Source organism: Urocampus carinirostris, chromosome 17, assembly GCF_059441175.1.
Source record: "Urocampus carinirostris isolate Australia breed hairy pipefish chromosome 17, RoL_Ucar_1.0, whole genome shotgun sequence".
NCBI lineage: Eukaryota > Metazoa > Chordata > Actinopteri > Syngnathiformes > Syngnathidae > Urocampus > Urocampus carinirostris.
The window spans coordinates 18,583,096-18,605,454 of NC_142365.1; the positions used below are offsets into that span (position 1 = coordinate 18,583,096).

General features: G+C 40.0%; 1 protein-coding gene across 6 annotated transcripts in view; it reads left to right on the plus strand.

Annotated features, from left to right (window-relative positions):
- cfap54 (cilia and flagella associated 54) overlaps nucleotides 1-22,359 on the plus strand; it is a 55,061-nt gene that overhangs the window by 4,375 nt on the left and 28,327 nt on the right. For 4 of the 6 annotated variants that reach the window (XM_088321173.1, XM_088321176.1, XM_088321174.1 and 1 more), the window contains exons 8-32: nucleotides 1,349-1,450; nucleotides 1,536-1,728; nucleotides 1,798-1,896; nucleotides 1,959-2,071; nucleotides 2,145-2,262; nucleotides 3,018-3,094; nucleotides 3,163-3,282; nucleotides 3,959-4,085; nucleotides 4,183-4,238; nucleotides 4,303-4,431; nucleotides 4,526-4,706; nucleotides 4,761-4,894; nucleotides 6,075-6,266; nucleotides 7,484-7,576; nucleotides 8,366-8,554; nucleotides 8,618-8,727; nucleotides 8,971-9,051; nucleotides 12,187-12,334; nucleotides 12,396-12,551; nucleotides 12,629-12,751; nucleotides 13,401-13,523; nucleotides 13,708-13,828; nucleotides 15,287-15,376; nucleotides 15,442-15,568; nucleotides 16,330-16,432. In XM_088321173.1, coding sequence (XP_088177299.1) covers nucleotides 1,349-1,450; nucleotides 1,536-1,728; nucleotides 1,798-1,896; nucleotides 1,959-2,071; nucleotides 2,145-2,262; nucleotides 3,018-3,094; nucleotides 3,163-3,282; nucleotides 3,959-4,085; nucleotides 4,183-4,238; nucleotides 4,303-4,431; nucleotides 4,526-4,706; nucleotides 4,761-4,894; nucleotides 6,075-6,266; nucleotides 7,484-7,576; nucleotides 8,366-8,554; nucleotides 8,618-8,727; nucleotides 8,971-9,051; nucleotides 12,187-12,334; nucleotides 12,396-12,551; nucleotides 12,629-12,751; nucleotides 13,401-13,523; nucleotides 13,708-13,828; nucleotides 15,287-15,376; nucleotides 15,442-15,568; nucleotides 16,330-16,432 — 3,105 coding nt within the window. The remainder of the gene's footprint in view (nucleotides 1-1,348; nucleotides 1,451-1,535; nucleotides 1,729-1,797; nucleotides 1,897-1,958; nucleotides 2,072-2,144; nucleotides 2,263-3,017; nucleotides 3,095-3,162; nucleotides 3,283-3,958; nucleotides 4,086-4,182; nucleotides 4,239-4,302; nucleotides 4,432-4,525; nucleotides 4,707-4,760; nucleotides 4,895-6,074; nucleotides 6,267-7,483; nucleotides 7,577-8,365; nucleotides 8,555-8,617; nucleotides 8,728-8,970; nucleotides 9,052-12,186; nucleotides 12,335-12,395; nucleotides 12,552-12,628; nucleotides 12,752-13,400; nucleotides 13,524-13,707; nucleotides 13,829-15,286; nucleotides 15,377-15,441; nucleotides 15,569-16,329; nucleotides 16,433-22,359) is intronic. The other 2 variants (XM_088321175.1, XM_088321178.1) reach the window with 1 other exon arrangement.

Consider the following 22,359-nt stretch of genomic DNA (forward strand, 5'->3'; position numbering starts at 1 on the left):
GAATGAATGAATGAATGAAAACTTTATTCGAACATCAAAATAAAAACAGAACAAAAACAATAACTCAACAACAAAATAATATGTTTGAAAAATGGTAGTAAGAAGCAAATGCTTATATTCCCTACCCCTTCATCTTCCCCTGCAAATACACCAATGCTATAACAACAATTGTAATTATATTAATAATAACAGTTATGATATAAGAATAGCAACAATAACACAAAGTTAACTAGACACACTATTACCAATCTCCCGCACCACTCATACCCCACCCTCCTCATCTCTGTATTCCGCCAGGAATGTTTCTTTGTATCTAAACCTGAACAAGTGAATAGTTGGACACCGTTTGATCTCGTCTTGCAAACCATTCCAAAGCTTGACTTCACACACAGACACACACATACTTTTCCTGGTGGTTCTCACCTTTGGGATTATGAATTCACTACAGCCCCTTAAATTATAATTTCCCTCTTTCCGAATGAATAATTTATGGATGTTTTCTGGCACTATGTTTTTGTTGACCTTAAATAGCAGTTGTGCAGTGAAAAAATTTACTAAATCATCTACCGGTAATTTTAATAATTTGGACTGCAGGAATAAAATATTAGTATGATCTCGATATCCTACCCTGTGTAGGGTTCTAATTGCACGTTTTTGAAGGATAAAAAGGAGCTGTAGTGAACTTTTGTAATTATTGCTCCAGACTTTTGCACAATATGTTAAGTATGGCAGAACTAGAGAACAATATAATAAATACAATGCATTATAGTTTAAAATGAATTTGGCTTTTATATTATTGAAATGCTTTTAGATACTGTAGTTTGTCTGTGTCTGATGTGTGCCCTTCAGCTTAATTTATTGTCTAGAATAGAATGACATTTATTGTTATTGTGTAGTGAATACTGTTTTCAACGAAGAAATATGTTGGGTTACTTGAGAAAAATGTAACAAAAAATTTAGACATACAACATCACGGTGTGGTACGCTGGCTGGACGGCAGCAGACAGGAGAACTTTACAGAGAGTCATAAGCACAGTCCAGAAAATCATGGACTGCTATCTGCCTGTTAGCCGAACTAGAATTACAATAAAATCAAAACTTAATACCAAGATTATAAATCAACCAAAAATCAAACTGTAAAGAGTCAAAAACACAGCCCAGAAAACATGGGCCACTTTTTGCCCAGTCTGGATTCATTGGCAAAAACATTATTTAGGACTCCTCTCAGATGTTATTGTTCTCTTAAAAAAACGAACAGGCTCAGACAGTTTTCGTCCCCAAAGCCATCGCTGCCCTAAACAGTTGCAAACCAAACTCTGATGTTTTTTCCCCACGATTTTCTTCCAAGATGGCTGTCATGATGTTCAAGCGAGCCGTGTTTGAGACCAGGAGGAAGCCCAAGCACATGATCACCATCAAGTGCAAAACAACTCCAAAGGACTTTCCCAATGTAAAAGAATGAGGCTTGAAATGTCCATGCTCAATAGTTGATAGTTGTAGTCCTTCCCTTTTAATTTTACGAATGTCCCAATTAGATCCCGTGGCCCCGCAATGCAACAGAGCGAATGTTGATGGGCCTTTTCGATAGCAGCGCCGCCCAGTTCTTGGGCATCTGCGAAGCTCTTTGGGACAGCTCCATGCGCCCCCTCCAGGCTCGGCTGCCCGAAGAACTCGAGCTGCAAGAAGTAGTCCTGGAGCTCTTTGCCTCCGGCATTAGTATCCTATCTGGTACAAAGAACTGATACCAAGAAAATGTTCCCAGTGAGATTTGTAACGGCAGATTTTTTTTCAACGTAGGAGTGGCTAGCACTACCGAACAGCGACGTCAAGAACAGCACTGTTCACCTCTAAGTGCTTTGTCCACCACGTCAACTCTGATGGAATTAGCTGTCGCAGGTATGTTGGTCCCCTCTTCTGTTTCTTCCCCCAATTAAGATTCTTTTGGTGTCTCGCCACAGGAGAACATAAAGTCCCCGTCTCGACCGCCGTCAGGTTCATCAAGATGATGATCCAGTACAAGCAACCGGACGTTTTCATCGAAAACTCCCGACTGATGCTGGAGATTTTATCCGTGAGCTTTTCTGCTTTTGTGAAAACACCACAGGAGGATATCCTGATTAGTCTTCATTGTTTTTATGTGTCAGGTAGTGGAAGGTTCTGCGTTCAGGAAGGCAGAGTACGAGCTCACCTTGATTAACGGTTTCACCACCCTCAAGTCTTCGCACAGAAGACGCCTGAGAGAGGACGTCGCTGGTAGTAAAAGTGATTGTCTAGTGCAATGGTTCCTAAGGTTCATGTAGTCCGGTAACAGATTTTACAATGTCATGGGAGGTCATTTCACAGAATCAGCTCCTGAGAAAATGAAAGTATTCTTTAAATGGAAACCAGTCCCACAGCTTAGATAGACCTCTTTTTCCTCCAGAAGGTGTGGTATATTTAGCGGTCAGAGAAAGACAAACGTGATAGAATCCATCCAGGTGGGGAGCAGAGGGCAGCTCTGTACGCATCTTTGATGTTGCCCTACATATTGTCCAGTATTTTATTTCCCCTGGTTGCACAGTATCGAATACCATTCAGGGCGTATGGTCTTTAGGCGCGCCTTATTAAAGTCACGAGTGACGATAAAAGCTCTGTCAAGGTAGGTAAGCTGCTGTTTGCTTATAGGAGGCGGGAGAGTCAGTGCTATGCTAAAATTAGCATATGTCAACAGCCATCACAGTGAGCACAGTGAGCTCTATCCGGAGATAAAAGGGTCTTCACAAGACAGCTAGAACCTCCAGTTGAGAAACAATTCTACTATTATACTATTTGTTATGCATGTAAGCTGAAAGCCTCTACTTGTCTGCTCTTACCTGCAACCTGCCAGCTGGACTGCAGCGCTGAGATTTGAAAGATTGGCCCATTCGAAAAAAATATTGATCCTGTCCTGTAGAAGTCGTTTATTTATTTGATTTGCTTGTCATCCAACTCATTTTTAATAAATGAATCCTTGGTCTTGTTATTGATATTTCCTGCAGACAGATATAAAGGTTCCCTGGATGCCATAATGGCCCTGACAGAGACTCTGCACAGGGCAGTTTGCGATTCTGTTGCTGTGAGTTCTTCTTTTCTAACAGAGACAAAAAATGTCAGATATTTTTTTAAGCATTTGTTGTTTTTTAGGAGGCACAGCCAGAAGTTGAACTTGTATGGGATGTTTTGCTCTTTATATGGGGAAAGATGAAGCTGGTGATCCAGATGGATCAAATGAAGAATCCGGAATATACCCAGGACCATGACAAGGTAGACATTTGATTAATCTTTTTTTAAATGCTGCTGTCTTAGATTCAAACACTTGTAAGGTTGACACTTAACACAACTGAATTCAACCATAGAATATTGCTTTGTAACTCAGACAAACTAGTTGAAGTTTTTTGATATGTAACAACTATAATATTAAGCTGACCATCACGGGGTGTTTGGGTGAACATGTGGTCTAACGTCAATCTTTTCTCCCTCTCAAATGGGGTCTAAGGATCATGGCACCACCACTGCTAAGTGTAGTTCTTGTCTGCTTTAAGTCTGAGAGGTAATAAACCCTGATAACCGTACTCAAATTGGGGGGAGGGGAGTCTATATCAACCTAAAGAGTGGGCCTTCTTTTTAATACTAGATGGAACTCAAAAAGGGACGATTAAAAACCTATGTAAACTGTGAGAAACTCTTGGTCAGGAAGTTTCATTTTTCTATTGTGCATTGACTTTAGGATAATTTTGACTACAAATACAATCTTCTTCCAACCCACTTGAGCTGAGTCAATGGAACCTATTTCATTTCAAGCCAGCATGTCTGATGTCCTTCTGTAGGGCATCTGACCAACGTATTCATCACATTGAACTACAGCGTTAAACCAAATGACAATTTTGAACTCAGAAGATCCCAGGATTTATTTACTCTATGGAGTTTTCTGCCTTTGTAGTGGGCTTGGTGCCTACTGATGCAGTGTGAGGTGGCCTTTGCCTGCAATCTGGCCACGGTAGACTGCATCAAGACTGCCGAAATGATCCACAGTTTGGTCTTACTGCTGGAGAATGCGGCTGATCGGAGTAAGCGCTTTGAAAAAACTTAATTCAGTTCTGGACCTTGTACATCTACATTACATCCATTAATTTGGTTTCTAAAATCTGTATTTGCTCTCCACAGTCCCACCTAAAGTCAAAGGTGGCACTGAAAAGAAATACTGCTTCACATTGCTTAAGGTAAGACCTGCTTTTTAGAGAGCGGCAGTAAAAGTTGTTTGTTGATTTGGTTTCTTGTTTGAAGGGTTCCCGCACGGAGCTCTTGCAGAAAGTCTGCACTGTGGTGGAGAAAGGATTCCAGGCTCTGGTCAAGCGAATCGTGACGCTTATGCCCCAAGACGGCTCGGCTCCTCCGGACATTACTTACTTGCTGGCACGTTTCTGCACCCTTGGTCCTTAGGTTCCATTTTGCCTTTGAAAGAATCCCAATGTGCGAATGCAGTCAATGTCCTCTGTTTCTTTTTAAGAGGCGGGACGGAAATGGAGAGACTGAAATTAGCCAGAAGCAAAAGGAAGAGATCGAGTCGGATGTTAAAAGGGATCGGTCTAGCCAGTCCACTCGCATGTCTATGCTGGCCATAGATATTCTGTTGGAACTGGACATCGTTTACCACCGAGCGTCCCTCAAGCTGATGCAGTTGAATGCGGGTGAGCTGTTGTATTTTAAAATGCTACTCCGCTTCTGACCTTTGTAATTTTCAGTCACGGAATCGTCATTGTTGGACAAGATCAAGAAGAACAAAGTATCCAAAGCACTTTTTCTCATCCAGAAGTCTTTGCTGTTGTATGACGGGAAGAGTTCTAACGAGTCCAGTGTCACGAAGAGCCTGCTTGAGGTTGGATTGAAAAAAATAACTCACAAAATGTCTGTTGAGGATTTCACATGTGTCTACACTAAAGTTTTTCAGTCAGTGTGCTGTGGCACAATAGTGTTCCTGGAGACCTTGTCTGGTGTGACTTGAAATGATTCAATTTCATTAACGGTCACAAAATAACTTAACATTTCCTTTGATGTCTAATCTCCAGTACACAACAAAAGGTCCAGTTAGAGAGATTTAGTCAAACACAGAGGAAAAGGGTCTTTCCAAGTAAATTATTCAGTAAAACAGTGGGGTAGTAACTTTTATTTTTCTAAGTGAATATGTACTATAATTACTTCCTGTTCCTTTTCATTCATCTCATTAAAACAAACTGACTGATTGTTTTGCTAATTTTAGGTAATATTTTCTTTGTCTAGTTTAAAAAAGTTTAAAAAAAGTGTTGCAGTGGCAAACGATTGTCATCGTTACTTTTTCACTATAAAAGTAAAAATGAATTAAAACTAGAAAAATGATTGTGAACTTAATTGTATGTGCCTCATTCTGAGGAAAGGTACATTATATATATATATATATATATATATATATATATATATATATATATATATATATATATATATATATATATATATATATATATAGGATGCAGAACAGCTGGCACAAGACCGCCAGCATTGGAAAAACCTGGTTCATCTGGTCGGCTCAACGCACAGGGACGGGACCCCCCGACCTTCGCTGGAGCAATAAGTAAAGTAAGTAGTGTGTGTGTGTGTGTGTGCCTTTCCTCAAAATGGTTAGGAAACACTGTCTTAAGTTTAAACTTAAAGTAGAAACTCAAAATAAGAATAGCCGAAATCATTGGATTTTGACCTCTCAAGCAGAAACAAGTACATGAACCTTCAGGTAAGAAAATCTCCATTACCCATTGCTGTTGCCCTGTCTCAGCCTCCTCTTTTTATTCACTCTTCTAGGTTACATGAAACATATCAGCCCTGGAGATCAAAGGACAGTAGAATTATTATCAGAAAGCGACAAGGATGTTAAAACAACGAACTACAGAGCATAATAATAGTCAATATAGGGAACTGGCATCCTATGAAATCTCCTGTGCATTTGTCCAATTTTCAAAACAATAAATTGATCACACTGATTTAGAGCTAGCTTTGTTTCCATTTTTGATAGGAATTATTTTCCCCAGGAAGCCTTGATTCTCATCGAGAAGGCAGCCATAGAAGAAAGAAAACTGTTCATCGCCAACAACCCGAAGTTGGCGCTTGAAAACAAAGTAGTGAAGGAGGAGAAGGAGACCCCACCCCCTCGCCCTGTCTTAATCTCTCGCACCAAAAACTCCTTGACTTTTGCACCTGCTCCCTACCACATGGAGGAACAAGTAGGATTCTTTGTCTCCCTGGATAGCGTACTGTAAACAGCAACACGTCTATTTATAAGCCTGCTTTACCTAGAGCCATGTATTCCGATTTCAATGAATCCAAAGGAGCAAAAATGCTCCTGTAACACCTCAATCAGGATGAAAAGGCCCCAAATTGAATTTCATGTTCCGACATGTGGTGACAACGTTCATCTCCGCCCATTAAAATGGCGGCATCCTGCCAAGAGCTTGTCTTAGTTATTTTGAAGTACCTACAAGTTGTTTTCCTTAAGCGTTTAGTTCCCTTAATATGTTTATAGTATCAAAACTGCAAAATTTGGAAAAAGGAAACTAACTGGATAAATCTTTTGACGAGATTGCATGGTAACCTCATCATACACTGGCCACTTAAATAGCAGCGTCTTGCCAAGATCTCGTCTGATATGTTTTAAAGTCCTATTATTTTCTGGACTAAAAGGCGAATTTAAATACCGGTAACCCATATTTTACTTAAATTTGAAAGTGCGCCTTAAAATCCAGTCCGCTTTATAAAGCAGGAAATTCAGTAGATAAGATTGCAATTGCAAATTACAGTGAAATTCTACTGCATATGGTCACCATTTATGAAGTGATTAAAAACTTTCGTGGTTAAACAGATTTCATAATGTTAGTTTGTTTTCTGACATTTTTTATGGAACCCTAGTTCATACAACTGTTTTAATTTCATGCATCTTATAGTTTGGCGCGCCCTGTACGTATCAAATATTTAACAAGACTATTTTTGAGGATGCGCTCTATATTCAGGTGCGCCACATTAGAAAAATACAGTCCTACAATTTGATTTCATCAAACGTTTGCTTGAAGTAAAATGTTAGTACTATCGTAACAACTGTAGTCTATGATGAAGAAGCTCTAACTTGATTAATCTACTGACATGATTGAATGGTGACGTCCTTTTTCCCAATCACAAATTGGCAATGCCATTCCAAGTGCTTGTCTAATTTGTACTTCCATGTTGTTTACATCAAAAGTGTTAATACTCTTATAACTATTATAGCTTCGGTAAAAATACCCAAACTGTCAGAAATAGCCTACTAAGTGACAAAGGGACGCCAACTTGATAGATCATGTGCTCCTCTTTGAGTGTCCCACGGCTTCCGTGTAACTTAATACGGAATAAAAATAAACAGTCTCCAGTGTGAATTCGGTAAATTAATGTGTGGATTGTCTTCATCCAGGTGTGCTGGTACCAACTTTGCGGCCGTGCAGCCGAAGGCCTGGACCTGAAAGTCCGTTTAGGAGACTGCAGCCTGGCGGGAACGGGAAATCTGGTGACTAATTTACGGCCTGTTTGGTCCCTTGCCAAGCTGTTGTAGCGTTTTACTCAAGTTAAGAAATAAATACTTTTAGGGATTTCGGAGTCTCAAATTGCAGACTTTAGATTACCCAGAAGACGACACCAAAGATCTACTAAAACAAATCAGTCTCATGTTTAGTTTTTCTGGAGTAAAAGTTACACATATTATTTCATTTTTTTAAGTATTTATCAATTTGCAGTAAATTAATTTTGATAAAAAATTATAATTTTAAAATCAAAACAAGCAATCATTGGCTGATCTAAAACACAACTACATTCATTCAAACTAAAGTCAATAAACAAACATTTCAACAAGATAGATATTGGAACAAAAAAGGGAGGGGTGTTGTGGGGTGTTTGAAAAACTGGTGGGTATCTGAACTACTTTATAAATCCCGATCCGTGTGTGAGAGGGTGTGTGTGTGTTTGTGTTTGTATGTGACTTATAAGCTCCATGACAAATGAACAGTTTTTTATGAAAATTTACACAATTGTAATTTAGGCCTCCATGAGTGTCCCTACTTAGGTTTCCTGTCAAGGCACCCCCAATAAATGCCAACAAAATCAATACACATCTGCTTTCCCATGGTATTTTTTCCTGGGTTTATAACGGCCTTGGTGGCTAAATTGGGTACAGCATCTCATGATACCGACCACTCCAAGCAGGCAAATCCAATCTTCTATGCCGGACTAGTTTTTTTCACTTTCTTTTTTAGAGAGGGCAATCACCCTACACTGTCCCAGAATGTTCAATGGTTTCTAGGTTCCAGCGGTTTGCGGCGAGTGGCAGCTCAAGGCAGAGAGACTTGAAGCCAACCAGAAGTACGTTTTCGCCATCGCAGCTTACACCTGCCAGGGCCGTTTGCTTGGCAACGCCATTGGAGTGTCCACCTTCCCGCTGATGACATCCATGCCGCAGTCACTGCTTTCTTCGTGGGCACACCTGGCACAGGTACGCCTTTCTTTTGGACAATTTGTGTGACAAGGAGATTACTTTTTTTATCTCTTTTCTCAGGTGGCATTTCAAACCAAACAATTTGATATTGCCAAGAAAGCCTGCAAGGAGTTATGGAAGCATTTTACCCTGGCTGACAACAAAACGCCGGATAGGCTCTTTTCCACAACGTGAGAAACTTCAATCATATTGATATTCAGTTTGTTCCAAGATCATAGGGGTGCTTTAAATCCTTGAAAAGTGCTTGAATTTAGGTAAAGTGCTTGTAAGTGCTTAAAACTTCTGCCAGTCTTTTAATAAGACTGCTTTAAAATGACGCCGACACTGCTTTCTGCAAGCTTCGCTTTGCCATTTAATTTCTTCTTCCCCCATGTTTAATGTCTTTTTCGTTTGTATGGCATTGTCCTATCAAGGGTCATCACCCTCTACAGGTCGCGGCCAAGAGGACCGATGCTTGCTACACCTAAACAGGGCACAATGAAATGTGTACTAGGGTAGGGATTACTTATCAATTATACACATTCATTATGGGCCATGGACAAAAAATGAAAGTAGCGATTTTCAGTAGTAAATTTTAAAGGGAAGAACTTCCTGCAACTGAACATGGGGGGGCCAAAATTCAAAACACACTTAAGATCGCGGGCCAACCAGGATAAACATTTATTGAACACACTTAAACTGAATGTTTTTGGAACATAAATATGAATAAAAACAGACAAGAGTATTAAATTTAAACCTTAAATCACCTATATAGTATTTATTATTTTGCTGTAAATTAAAATATCTTGTTAAATTATACAACTTAGAACTTAACTTAAACAACTTAACATTAAAATAACATTCCAATTCCTTTGCTCCTATGTCAATGTATATATTACAAAAAACTTAAATATCCCAAAAGATTTTGCTCTCCTTAATATATCTCCTGTCAAAAGTAGAAATATGAAAATGCTACACAAATTATTTTGTAAAAACGTCACAACATTCTGAGAACAGGGAGCCTGATGTGCTTACCTTTGGCGCAGACGGAGTAGGGGGAGAGATGGAAGGGAGTGCTTGCACTTTTTGCATAGCTCCACCCATCCCTCCCACTCACCCAATCAAATAACTTTAAGTTCTCTTCCTGTGTTTTGGCGTATTTACAATTTGTTCCGTGGATTCATCAAAAAGTATCAGAACACTGAACACAGATTATATAGTGAGCTTTTATATAAAGGATTCTTTAGCGTTGTACAGCCAAAACGAGTTTTTTTTTTGTGTGACACCTTGACTGTAAATTGTAGTGAAAACGTGCCCTATATATTCTGAAAAGTACTGCTCTGTAATTCAGCTTTGGTTTGGCTTTGCATGTAGTGTAAATTTTGAACGAGATGGAGAAAATTTGCATGCAATGAAATTCGTCTCTGAGCCATAGGTACTCATAAAAAGAGCCATATCTGGCCCGCGAGCCATAGGTTCCCGACCCCTGGTTATATAGTATAATATACGTCATATATGAAGGAATAGGTACAGTGACTAAAACGTCAGAATATGATGTCCAGGGATGAGACGGCGTTGTTCATATTGACGGGCCATTAATAACAATAATGTAAAATGGTCTTGCGGGCCGGATATGATTACACGGTGGGCTGGACGTGGCCCGCGGGCCGGGAGTTTGATACATGTGCTATAGAGGGAGAGATTTGTCTCAAAAACTAATATTTTCACTGTTTACAAAATACCTAGAAATCATGTCTTGATAAATGCATACACAAGATTAAAAATCACATATGTAAATCAGACATATATTTGTGGCTCTGCAAAATACACCATCCACACTGGATGTCTTCTCTTAATGGTACTTGAGAAATTGAAAAATTGTCTTGAAAGGGCTTGAATTCGGCCATTAAAGGGTTGACAAACCCTGGATGCAACAGTTTTAGCAATCCATCAAGAAATTACAAGACTTGATCCTAATTTCAAAGGTAGGACAAGTTATTTTGATTTGTTTCCGTTTCGAGCCTATGGAGTTAGGGCCGTGTTGTCACTAGCATTAGTGGCTAGTGCAGGATTTATTCTCCAAGCATAAATACATAGCAATTGGTTTGATAAAATCAAATGATTGATAATACTGATTGCTTTTTAAAATGGCAGTACTGATTCTTATTCGACTATCTTGTTTAATGCATGGAAGATAGAAAGACCGTCTCAATTATTCATATTTTGTATTTATCTTTTTGATATTGGAATTATTGATATTATATATTTTTGATTATTCATATTTGAACTTTTAGCATGTGACAATAACATTAACTACTTCCATAGCTAGTATGCAATAATGACCCTACTGGAAGCCCATTATTTCTTACCATATCATTTTGAAATACAGTATTTTTTCGTGAATGTCTCACAACAAATTCCTCAGATATTAATTCATTTATTCATTCACCTTAATTCATCAATTTCATCAATTTAAATATATTTAATCAACAAATAATCTATTAAACATTATGTAATATGCATATATTTAAAGTTCATGGTCATGTGGCAATGTTCTCTTAACGGTTCTGAGTTGGCGTTACTGACTGTTGGTAAGGCCATTATTGCATTAGAATTCTGGAAACACTAAGGCCAGTATTGCACAGAAAAATATTTTATTTAATTATTCACTAATTAGTGATCGATTCCACAAACTCATTATGTGGTATTAATTCTAATGGATTGCTGATTTAAAAAAATAAGTGCACTATTGTTTTCAAAATGTAACAGTTTTTAGGCTTTTTCTTAAAAAACGATTGTCAGTAATTCTATTTTCGCATGAAAATGGCATAATTATTATCTGAATGGAAAAATCTGCAGGCTTCTTTGAAATATGTTCTAAAAATCGAATCGGCTAAAATCTAACCTACGCAGGGACTTGTTTAAATTGATTATAATTACACTTCAAAGTTCGATTATCAAGTTCTTGCCGTTTTGTACATTAAAGCCACAGAGTTTATTCACTTAGTGGTGAAAAAGTAATTCATCATTTAAATAAAATACTTTTGATTCTAATAGTAAGAAGAAGCACATAAACCTGATTTAAGACTTAGAAATGTATTAATGATACAACATGAAAAAGCTGACATGTTTGGTCGGCATTCTGTTACTATCGGAGCCCTATTGAGGATTTAGCTTGTCCCAGTGCTGCTTTTAACTCACACAGATGAGCCCCAAATGTGATGTTTGCTGAATCTAGTCATTCAGTGACTTTTTTCCATCATTTCCTTCTCTACCAATTCATTTCAGCCACTGGGCTGGAGGCTATGGCTTGCCATATTGGTATTGTAAGCTGCTTCTGCTTCGTCTTTCAGTGTTTCTCGCCTTCTACTGCTGGTCTTGCAAGCAAACGTCACTTAGTCCTGTGATTGCGGTATCTACCATGTTTTAGCCATTGCAAAGGGTATGGCTCACCGTTATTGTGAGCTGCTTTGTTTAAATGAAGCTCGCTTATTCCTCCTGCACATTTGCACCATTAAAATCAAATAAACTGACATCAAAATAAATAAAATAATAGAAATATGTGAATTCGTCCAAAACAACTGCCGATAAAAGAATCCCGACAAAATTGTGTTTTTAATTTTTGAAAATTGTGATCTTTTGCATTCCAGGCTGAACACGAAATCCTTGCAATGCTCATCTCCACTGACGTGTCAACTATTCCTGACGTCTATCTTCATCGAGACGGACATCAACATCCAGCAGCAGGCGCTTCTCCGCGACTCGGACAACATATGCGGACTTTTTGTCTGGAAGCAGGTCCTTGAAATCCATTTATTTGAGAACAAGAAGGCATATTTCCATTCTTTTTTGAATCCAGGAAGCTCGACTGGCCGAATGTGAGCGATTGCTGGTGGCCATGGACTTAGCCATGTGGTTAAACGATAGTAGTTCAGCCGTCCAAGCTGTGATCAGCTGCTACGGCCTCTTGGTTCCCTTCATCTTTCATCAGATCCCTTGCGATCCTGCAGTCAAGGTCAAAGCTTTTTCAAGCTTCCTCTCCCTTGCTGCAATCTTGTTCCAACCAAATTGCTCATATTTGTTTTTTTCTAGCTGCTCAGCAAATGTTTGAATGTCTTGAAAGAGAATGAATCTCACCTTAAGCAAAAATGGTCCAAAAACACAGTGGAGACCCTCATGCACATGATTGCATGCATCACCAATTATCTAGCAAAGGTCTGCGCCTTGCCTAGCTACAAGTCATTTAATTGTATTTATTCAATTCCAATTCAATTGTATTTCTTTAGTTTAATTTGATTTTAATTCAATATTTTTTTATATAATTTATTTTATTTAGTATTTTATTTTTGAATATATTAATTTGATTTGTTTATCTGTATTCATTAATTTATTTTAATTCTAATTTTACATATTTGATTAGATTTTTTTAATTATTTATATATTTATTTTAATTTTTTTTTTAATTTTTTTTTTTTTTTTACTTATTTTTTAATGTATTTTGTTTTATTTAATTACATGTATTTAGATTGGTTTATTTGAAATCCAATTAATGTTTTGATCGATTTTTTATTTTAATTAGATTTTGTTTATTAAATTAATTTTATTTATCAGTTCTTGGTATGTTTATCATTTACATATTTTTATTTTTTCTGTATGTTTTTTCTTTTAATTATTTCAATGTATTTAATTGTATTTATTTTTATTTAGATTTTAATTAGCTATTAACCCAATTTGATATAATGTATTTGTTAACATTTTATTCATCTTTATTTATTTACTTTTAAAATTTTATTTTATTGTTTGCTGTTATTCTGATTTTATATTAATTACGATTTTAAGTCATTAACAATCTGAGTCATCACAGGCCTTACGGGGATGGAAGGAGTATAAGAAAGCGATAGCGGCCATCGAGTGCGGCCGGGCTCTCCTCCAGGATGTCTTCGACGCTCAGGAGCGTTATATCAGACTCGCCTGCAAGCGGGCATCGGTAAACATATTCAAAATCAATATTTAAAGTCAATTTATATGTATATTTCTCAGATTTTATTTACAGACAAGTAATCGGAATTTTTTTTCACACTCTCACATGCGCAGACATGACGACAATAAAGTGCAGATGCACATAACAGGTCCCAAAGACTCAATAAAAGTGTCCTGGGTTTTTTTCCTAGTCCAGGGTAGAAGATCCGTCTGTCCTGAGGAAAGAAATGAAAAAAAGCCTTCAGCTGAAGGCCATTTTTGGGAAGTTCAAGGAGGTTATCGCTGCTGAAGCTGATCTGGACGCAGTGACGGGTAATCCAGCCAAATACAGTTAGGCCTGAAAATATGTAGACAGTGACACCATTTTTGTTATTTTAGCTGTTTACTTAAACACATTCTTAAATACAATAATATAATAATATGGGCTTAAAGGCCACAATCTCTGCAATTTGAGACTTTCCACATGCAAATTAAAATAAGGTTTTAGGAACTATAGCCCTTTACACTTTATACCCATACCCCTATGGTGGTAGGTCTGATTGATTGTTGGTGTCTGATGAATCATTTGGAAGCTGTTGTTTTGACAACACTTCATGCGTTGAAAGGAGCTCTCAATAGAGGTGAAGATCCTGAGACTGAAAATAAGAAGAAATCCATAATAGAGATAGCGATGTGCTTGGAGAAGCCAATTCTAATAAAAAAGGAATGCACTGGTGATGTTGGCACTTCGAAAAGGCCTGCCGAATACTCTCTATGGGAAAAAAAATCAATTTACAACATCTCAGGTAAAAAACACTCCAGGAAATTGATGTCTCTAAGTCTACAATAAATTGAAGACTTAATGATAGTAAATACTAAGGGTTCACCACTAGGTAGGTGCAAGCCATTTATCAGCCCCAAAAATAGAGAAGCCAGACTTGACTTTGCCAAATACACCTCAAGTCTAGTTCTGGAAAAGTGCTTTATGGACAGATGAGACAAAAATAAATCTGTCCCAGAATGATAGAAAGAAGAAGGTTTTGAGAAAAAATGGAACAGCATATGATACAATTCACACCACATCATGTGTAAAACATAGAGGAGGCAGTGGAATGGCTTCCAAGGCTACTGGGTCACTTGTGTTCATTGATGACATTACAACAGATAAAAGTAGCCGGATGATTTTTGGGTATAGAGGGATATACTTTCTGCTCAAATTCAGCCAAATGCTACAGGGTCAATAGGGTGGCGTTTTACAGAGCAGATGGACAATGACCCAAAGCATACAGCAAAAGCAACCCAGGAGTTATTAGGGCAAATAAGTAATAACCAAACTGAGCATGCATTTCACTTGCTCGACCCTAAAACAAGCATCAAGTCGCAGCTGCTTTCGCAAAGGCCTGACAAAGCATCAAGGATGAGGAAAGCCAGCGTTTGGTAAATTCCATGGCTACAATATTTCAGGCAGTCATTGCCTCCAAAGGATTGGCAACAAAACATTGACATCAATCATTCTTGTTTGGATTAGTCTTTATTGTCCAATTAATTTTGAGCCTTAAAATGGGATCAGTTTGGAAAACAATTTAAACAATTCCTTCATTTTCAGTCAGATGTTGAACTTGAAATAAGCATGACAATTTGCACTTCAATTCTGGTCACGATTATTTCAAGTCCCATGTGGTTCCATGTAAAGCACAACTTGTGAAAATTGTATGTCCGTCCAAATATTTTCGGGCCTAACTGTTTTCAGTTCAAAAAATATCAGAAAAATATCTGAATTCTTATTTGTAGAGAGTTCCCCCTCTCTGAGTGGCTCGGAGGACACGGCTACCCTCCGCCAGCGGATCTTTACCAGCACTCTCCAACACGCTTACCGAATCGGTGAGCCCCATAGTCGCCTTCAGATCGAGGATTCCGATTGGATTTGTTTTGTGTTCTCATTGCAGTGATGCAGCTGGGAAGTCATCCCAATTTCGTGGAGATTTCAGCCCTGCTGCTTCAGAGAGCCATAGAAGAAGGACATATACATCTTGTTTTGCAGTGGGGAAAAACCATATTTGGATTTCTGGCTAGGTAAAGACTCTTTTTTTCTTCAATGAGTGGTGCTTCTGTTTTTTTTTTTGAGAGAGATTGGAATGGAGTAGACACCGAGGATACAACATAAATCCTTTCAGAGGTGGCAAATTTGAAATTGCCATATAGAGGGGGATATAAACCGACGCTAATTCGCTCTTAACCTCGCTTTTACAGATGAAAACATTCATTGAAACAAATGGTATATAGGAAGTACAACTTATGTGTAATACACATACCTGATCCTAATACATTAACATTTTAAGTAAGGAAACATGAAATTCTATTTACCTTTCGTGTGTCTTGTCTTGAGCTGGTCAAGTGGATGCCAAAGGGGAGGAGACGGCGGCTTAAGAATGAGAGATTTTAAACTTTCCACTTGCGATGATTGTCATGTGCCTAAATTATTTCCATGATTTAGTCACCTTGTTATTCTTACTAATCGTCCTGATTTGCATTTTCATAATGCTGTAATGCAAATCAATAGCAGACCAGCATTTGATATAATATCCACAATAGCATAAAGGCATTTACAGATGTAACTCATTATGTGCAAAATTGCTGCAAAGTTTGAATTTGATGCATTTTTGGGCTTGTAAAATAATGTATCATTTGTGTGCTATAGTGGGTAAAATGCTCTAGAAATGGGCTGAAAAAACATCTTATTGCACACCCTAAATTGAAAATGTTGCAAGGTGAGGACACCGTATCACAGGGGTCTACTGCATTCATATGACATTTTGAAAATTATTCTTGTCTAGGAGGGACGATGAAATGATCACGTCCACCAAATGTTCGGAGAGAAGCACCCCATGCGATAGAGAAACAAATGATACTTCTGCTACAGAAAGTCAAGCATCACAGGTAAAAAAAACAACAAAAAACACTCAAATCCTTAAAGAGACAGTGTGTGTTATTAAGCTGTTCCTAGGGTTTAAAAAAAGTAATTCATAAAATAAACAACCTAATGATTAGCATAATAAGCAATTATACATAAACCATCATATAAACTTTTCATTTTTTTAAACACCTGTAGTTTAAGAATTTTTTATTTATTTTACAATATGGCTAACTAATAGGGAACAGATGCAATTGTCTGCCATCTTGCTGCTACTGGTACCCAAAAACCTCAAAAAGGCTTGGCAAAAAAATAGGAGTAAATCGGTGTAGTTTGTCCTTTTGAGACTCCGTAGTTTGTATTCTTCCTTGTGCTCATCAGCACTTGTTTTCCGTTGGGTTACGCTATGAAACAACATCTCACAGTGCACGATTGGACAAATGATACACACTATACCCGATAGAATCCTCCTTTAAGAGACTGACACTGATGACTTTTTTTACTCCATGATATAATGATTACAAATGAAAACACACGCTAAGTTCGATTATAAAGTGACTATTGTTTTTTAGCCGATAATTGTGACGTCATATTTGTTATCGCTTCAATAACGATCAGCCCAATAACTATTGTGTAAGTCTAAATGGAAATGTACCGCATTTATATGTGGAAATTGCGCACTCCTAAAAATAATAAGGATGTGGTATGAAATTTTGCTTCACTTTTTCTCAGCTCAAACTTTGTGGTTGGATGCAACAGGTATTAAACTTAGGTTGCGACGGTGAGAGTACACTTTACCCCCAGTAATATTGGTGACGTAAGAAAAGGCAGTAGGTTTTATCACATTATCAGACTATTTTTCCTTGCGATACCAGAGACAAAGTTAATTTCTTTTTGCGTTTCACATGTTACAATGACAATGAATTTATATAGTATTAAGAAAAGAATAGAATTTTAGCATATTATTGCAAAACATTGGTTGTAAAGGGATTTGATCCCGGGTCATGGCGGTTAGAGCACCAGTGATACTGACAATATGCTAAAATGCATTGGATCACAGTACCAGAGACAAATGTTTTGTGCATTTCACATGTTTTACATGTTACAATGACAATGCATTTTAGAATAGAAGAATAGAATTGACTTTATTGACATTGCAACATGTGGAATACACACTAAAACTAACATTATTGAATAGAAGAAGAGAAAATAATTCGTCATTGTAACATGTGGAATGAACAACAAAGTTAACATTCGTCTCTGGTACAGTGACTAAAAATAGTGTGATGATGAGATAAAACCCAATGCTTTTTAACATGTTATTTTCATCACTGATTGCCCAGTGGTAACAGTTCAGTGCTATCACCACCGCGACCAGGGATCAACTCGCGTTAGATCCAATGATTTGTGAAAATACGGTAAAACTTTGTGTACAACATGCACCTAAACTTTGACTTCTTCATTCCAAAATGGCGGCGCCCTCTATGGCTGCGGCTGGATCTGCTCCCGACAGTTTCTCACATTCTAGTCAAAAACCCCAATCTTCGACTCAGTTTATGAGGGCGAACAAAGACAACTCTAACTGCAGTTTAATATACGATCGCAGTTTTTTGCTGGATATGCGAACATCCAGAAATCCAGCGCAAATTTCGACGATCACTCTGGAGTGTTTACTTAGCCTCGGAGTGCTACGTCAACAGAACACAGCGGCCAACAAAGCAGCGAGTAAAAGTGGCAAGCGGAAGCGCTGTGACCGGGGAAGGAAACGAGGTTGTCGGGCCGGGCTAACGGCTCGGATGAAGGCTAAACCCTTCAAAACGCCTCTACCATCCATTTTCCTATACAACGTCCGCTCCCTGGACAACAAACTGGACCATTTACAAGTGGAATTCTCATCGAACCGCGAGTTGACAAACTGTTGTGCTTTAATTCTGACGGAGACATGGCTAAACTCATCTATCCCGAATGACGCTGTTAGCATTGTGGGGCTAACTGCTTTCCGCGCTGATAGAAGCGGCAAGCTCACCGGCAAAAGCAAGGGGGGCGGTCTATGCATTTATACAAACAACAACTGGTGTAGAAATGCGAAGATAATCTCGAATCACTGCTCACGAGACATTGAACTTTTGACGGTGATCTGCAGACCCTTCTACCTACCGAGGGAGTTTAGCGCGACCATCATTACTGCCGTGTACGTGCCCCCCAGCGCTAATACGAAGGAGGCAATGGACGTTCTCTACCGAACTGTGAGTGAACTGCAGCATGCTTACACCGAGTGCATTTTTATTGCGGCGGGGGACTTTAACCAGGCCAATATGAAAACAGTTCTCCCGCATTTCCATCAGCATGTAAATTTTGCTACAAGAGGTAGGAACACATTAGACCTGGCCTACACAAACATCAAAGGTGCATATAAAGCAGCCCCCCGCCCCCACCTTGGCTCATCAGATCACCTATCTGTTATGCTAATTCCAGCATACAAGCCCCTGCTGACCAGAGAAAAACCTACAGTGAAGCAGGTGAGGGTGTGGTCTGAGGGGGCAATGGAGGCACTACAGGACTGCTTTGATTGCACTGATTGGGACATGTTTAAATCGGCTGCCACTTACAACAACAAAATAAATATAGATGAGTACGCCATTTCTGTGTCAGCCTATATCAGTAAATGCGCAGAAGACGTCAGCAATACCAAAACTATATGCACCCATGCCAATCAGAAGCCCTGGATGACTGCTGAGATACGCAAACAACTAAAAGTACGGAACCTTGTCTTTAAATCTGGTGACAAGGAGGCACTGAGATCAGCGAGGGCTAACCTGAACCGTGCTATCAGACTAGCAAAGCGAACGTACAGTCAAAAAATCCAGGACCGTTTCCTCACCACAACCAACACCAGGGATATGTGGAAAGGCATTCAGGCCATCACCAGATACAAGCCAACCACCGCCCCTGTGCAGGACACTAGCATGGACTTTCTGAATGACCTCAACAACTTCTTTGGGAGGTTCGAGGCACAAAATGGCACCCCTGCAGCGAAAGCGGTTCCAAATCAGGACGAAAGAGCGCTCCACCTGGACTCAACTGACGTGAAGAAGACCCTGAGAAGGGTCAACACACGGAAGGCTCCAGGCCCGGACATCATCCCAGGGCGGGTCCTTAGGGAGTGCGCCGATCAGCTGGCTTGTGTACTAACAGACATTTTCAACACCTCGCTAGACCAAGCCACAGTACCATCATGCTTTAAGATTGCCACCATCATCCCAGTGCCAAAGAAACCCCAGATCTTATCATTCAACGATTACCGGCCCGTTGCACTGACTCCCATCATAATGAAGTGCTTTGAGAGACTGGTTAAAGAGCACATCACCTCCAGTCTCCCCTCCTCACTCGACCCCTTTCAGTTTGCCTACCGGACAAACCGCTCCACCGGGGATGCCATCTCCTCTGCGCTTCACCTGAGCCTGACACACCTAGAGGAGAAGAACACCCATGTGCGGATGCTGTTCCTGGACTTCAGTTCAGCATTCAACACCATCATCCCACAACACCTGGTAGACAAAATGAGACTCCTGGGTTTCAACACCCCCCTGCGGAACTGGCTGCTGGACTTCCTCACTGACAGACCCCAGTCAGTGCGGATTGGTCAGAACATCTCCGATGTCATCAACCTCAGCACGGGCTCCCCCCAAGGCTGTGTCCTGAGCCCCTTGCTGTTCACCCTGATGACACACGACTGCGTCCCTAGGTCCGCCACAAACCACATCGTGAAGTTTGCGGACGACACAACAGTGGTGGGCCTCATCAGGGATGACAACGACCTGGCCTACAGAGAGGAGGTGGAGCAGTTGGTGGGCTGGTGCAGGGACAACAGCCTGGTCCTGAATGTTGACAAAACTAAAGAGATCATTGTCGACTTTAGGAAAAACCAGCCCAACCATGCCCCACTTTGCATCAACAACAAGGCTGTGGAGGTTGTCAGCAGTATCAGGTTCCTAGGGGTGCACATTACAAACAAACTCACCTGGTCCGTGAACACTGCATCACTGGTTAAGAGGGCACAGCAGCGCCTGTACTTCCTGCGGAGGATGAGGAGAGCCCACCTGCCCCCACCCTCCCTCATCACATTCTACAGGGGCACCATAGAGAGTATCCTGACCAGCTGTATCTCTGTGTGGTGTGGAGGCTGCAGCGCTACCGACTGGGGTAGTGTGAGGAGGGTAACGAGGACAGCAGAGAAAATAATCGGGACTACACTTCCCTCCATTCAGGACATTGGCCAGAAGCGCTGCCTATCCCATGCTAAGAACATTACCGGGGACCCCTCTCACCCCCATCATGGACTGTTCACTCTGCTAGCCTCTGGGAAGAGGTACTGCAGTGTGCGGTGCAGGACCACCAGGCTCCGCAATAGTCTAGTCCCCCTGGCCATTAGACTGTTAAATGGTCAATCTAACATATCTGACACATGACCAGGCTTACTCAACATTTTTGCTACATCTTGTGTGGCAGCAGCGCTAGGAGCTACTATATTGTGTGACTGTATACGTGAGAAAATGCTATCAGCCAATTTATGTCCTATCTCCTGAATAATATTTGTCATCTGATCAGCTACACCCTCAGAAACGTCACTTGTGCTCTGATTAAACATGTTTCAAAGATGTAAATAAGTCAAAATCGCCTGCGTAACACGTCACTGTATAGCAGTTTTAAATACTGTGAGCTGATGGCTTCATGAAATGATGTGGCAGGTAGGACAGTCATCGGTTCGGAGAGCTTGATAGAAGTCACGGGTCACGGCACCAATGTAACCGCGGTGTACGTGTCCCACCAAAGATCCACATTCACGCTGGACTGGATGATGAGGTTTTTATTATTACAGTTTCTGCAAATGGATGAGTCACAGGTTCAGGTGGTTACACAGAGAAAGCTCAAAGAACCACCATCATTTACTGGGGAAGGCTCAGACTCAATAAAAATACATGAGTGGGAAGATCTAATGAGGACATTTATTAAAAAGAGTAATGTGAGACTTGAAGAGCAAGCAGAGGAAATCCTTATACATTTGAGAGGAAAAGCTAAAGATGTAGTTAGGTTTGGCATTAGAAACAGTAATATAGACGTCTATACCCGCCCTGACATGATTTATAGTCTTCTCAGGAAACACTTTAGCTGCACCAAGTACTCTGCTGTCCCTTTAGCTGACTTTTATTCAACTTTGCCCAAACACCAGGAAGACCCCTATGACTACTGGCTGAGACTAAACAGAGCATCTGACCTTGCCTCTGAGTGCTTGAGTGAGCAGGGCAAAACATTTGACAACCCTGAAATAGAGGTTACTCGCATGTTTATTAGGAACTGCCCATGCAAGGAACTGGCACTCACTTACAGATCAAAAACCATCGAAAAGTGGTCAGCATGTGAGGTACTAGAGGTGCTGAATGAATACCACGCTGAGAAGAGCTACAAAGCAGATTCCCTACAACAACCTGCGAATAGAGCGGAAATTGCCGTACACAAAGCTGAGGTGAACCATGGTCCAACAATCGTGCACGAGCCACCGCAGACTTCGAGCCCACAGTATGTCTCTCTAACGGACGTTATTAGTATGTTGGAGAAAGTTCTGCTACGTGTTACCTCGAACAAGTTTCAAGAGAGAGGGGGAGCTCCAACCAGGCGACCTGGAGCCAGAATCAATGGTTTCACTGCCAAGCCATGTATCATTTGCAAAGAAGTCGAACACAGTGCTCTCTCTCATTGCCGAGACAAAAACCTTTGCTTTCACTGCCATGCCCCAGGGCATTCTCGACGTGATTGTCCAGTGACGAAAGTTGTCCCGCTGCCTCAGGGAAACTAACTGATCTGCGCTTAGGGGAGAACAGTGCAGATCAACTGAGTATACCTCCCACCACTAATGTGAAGCCTGACATGCAAGATAATAAATCAATTTATGAGT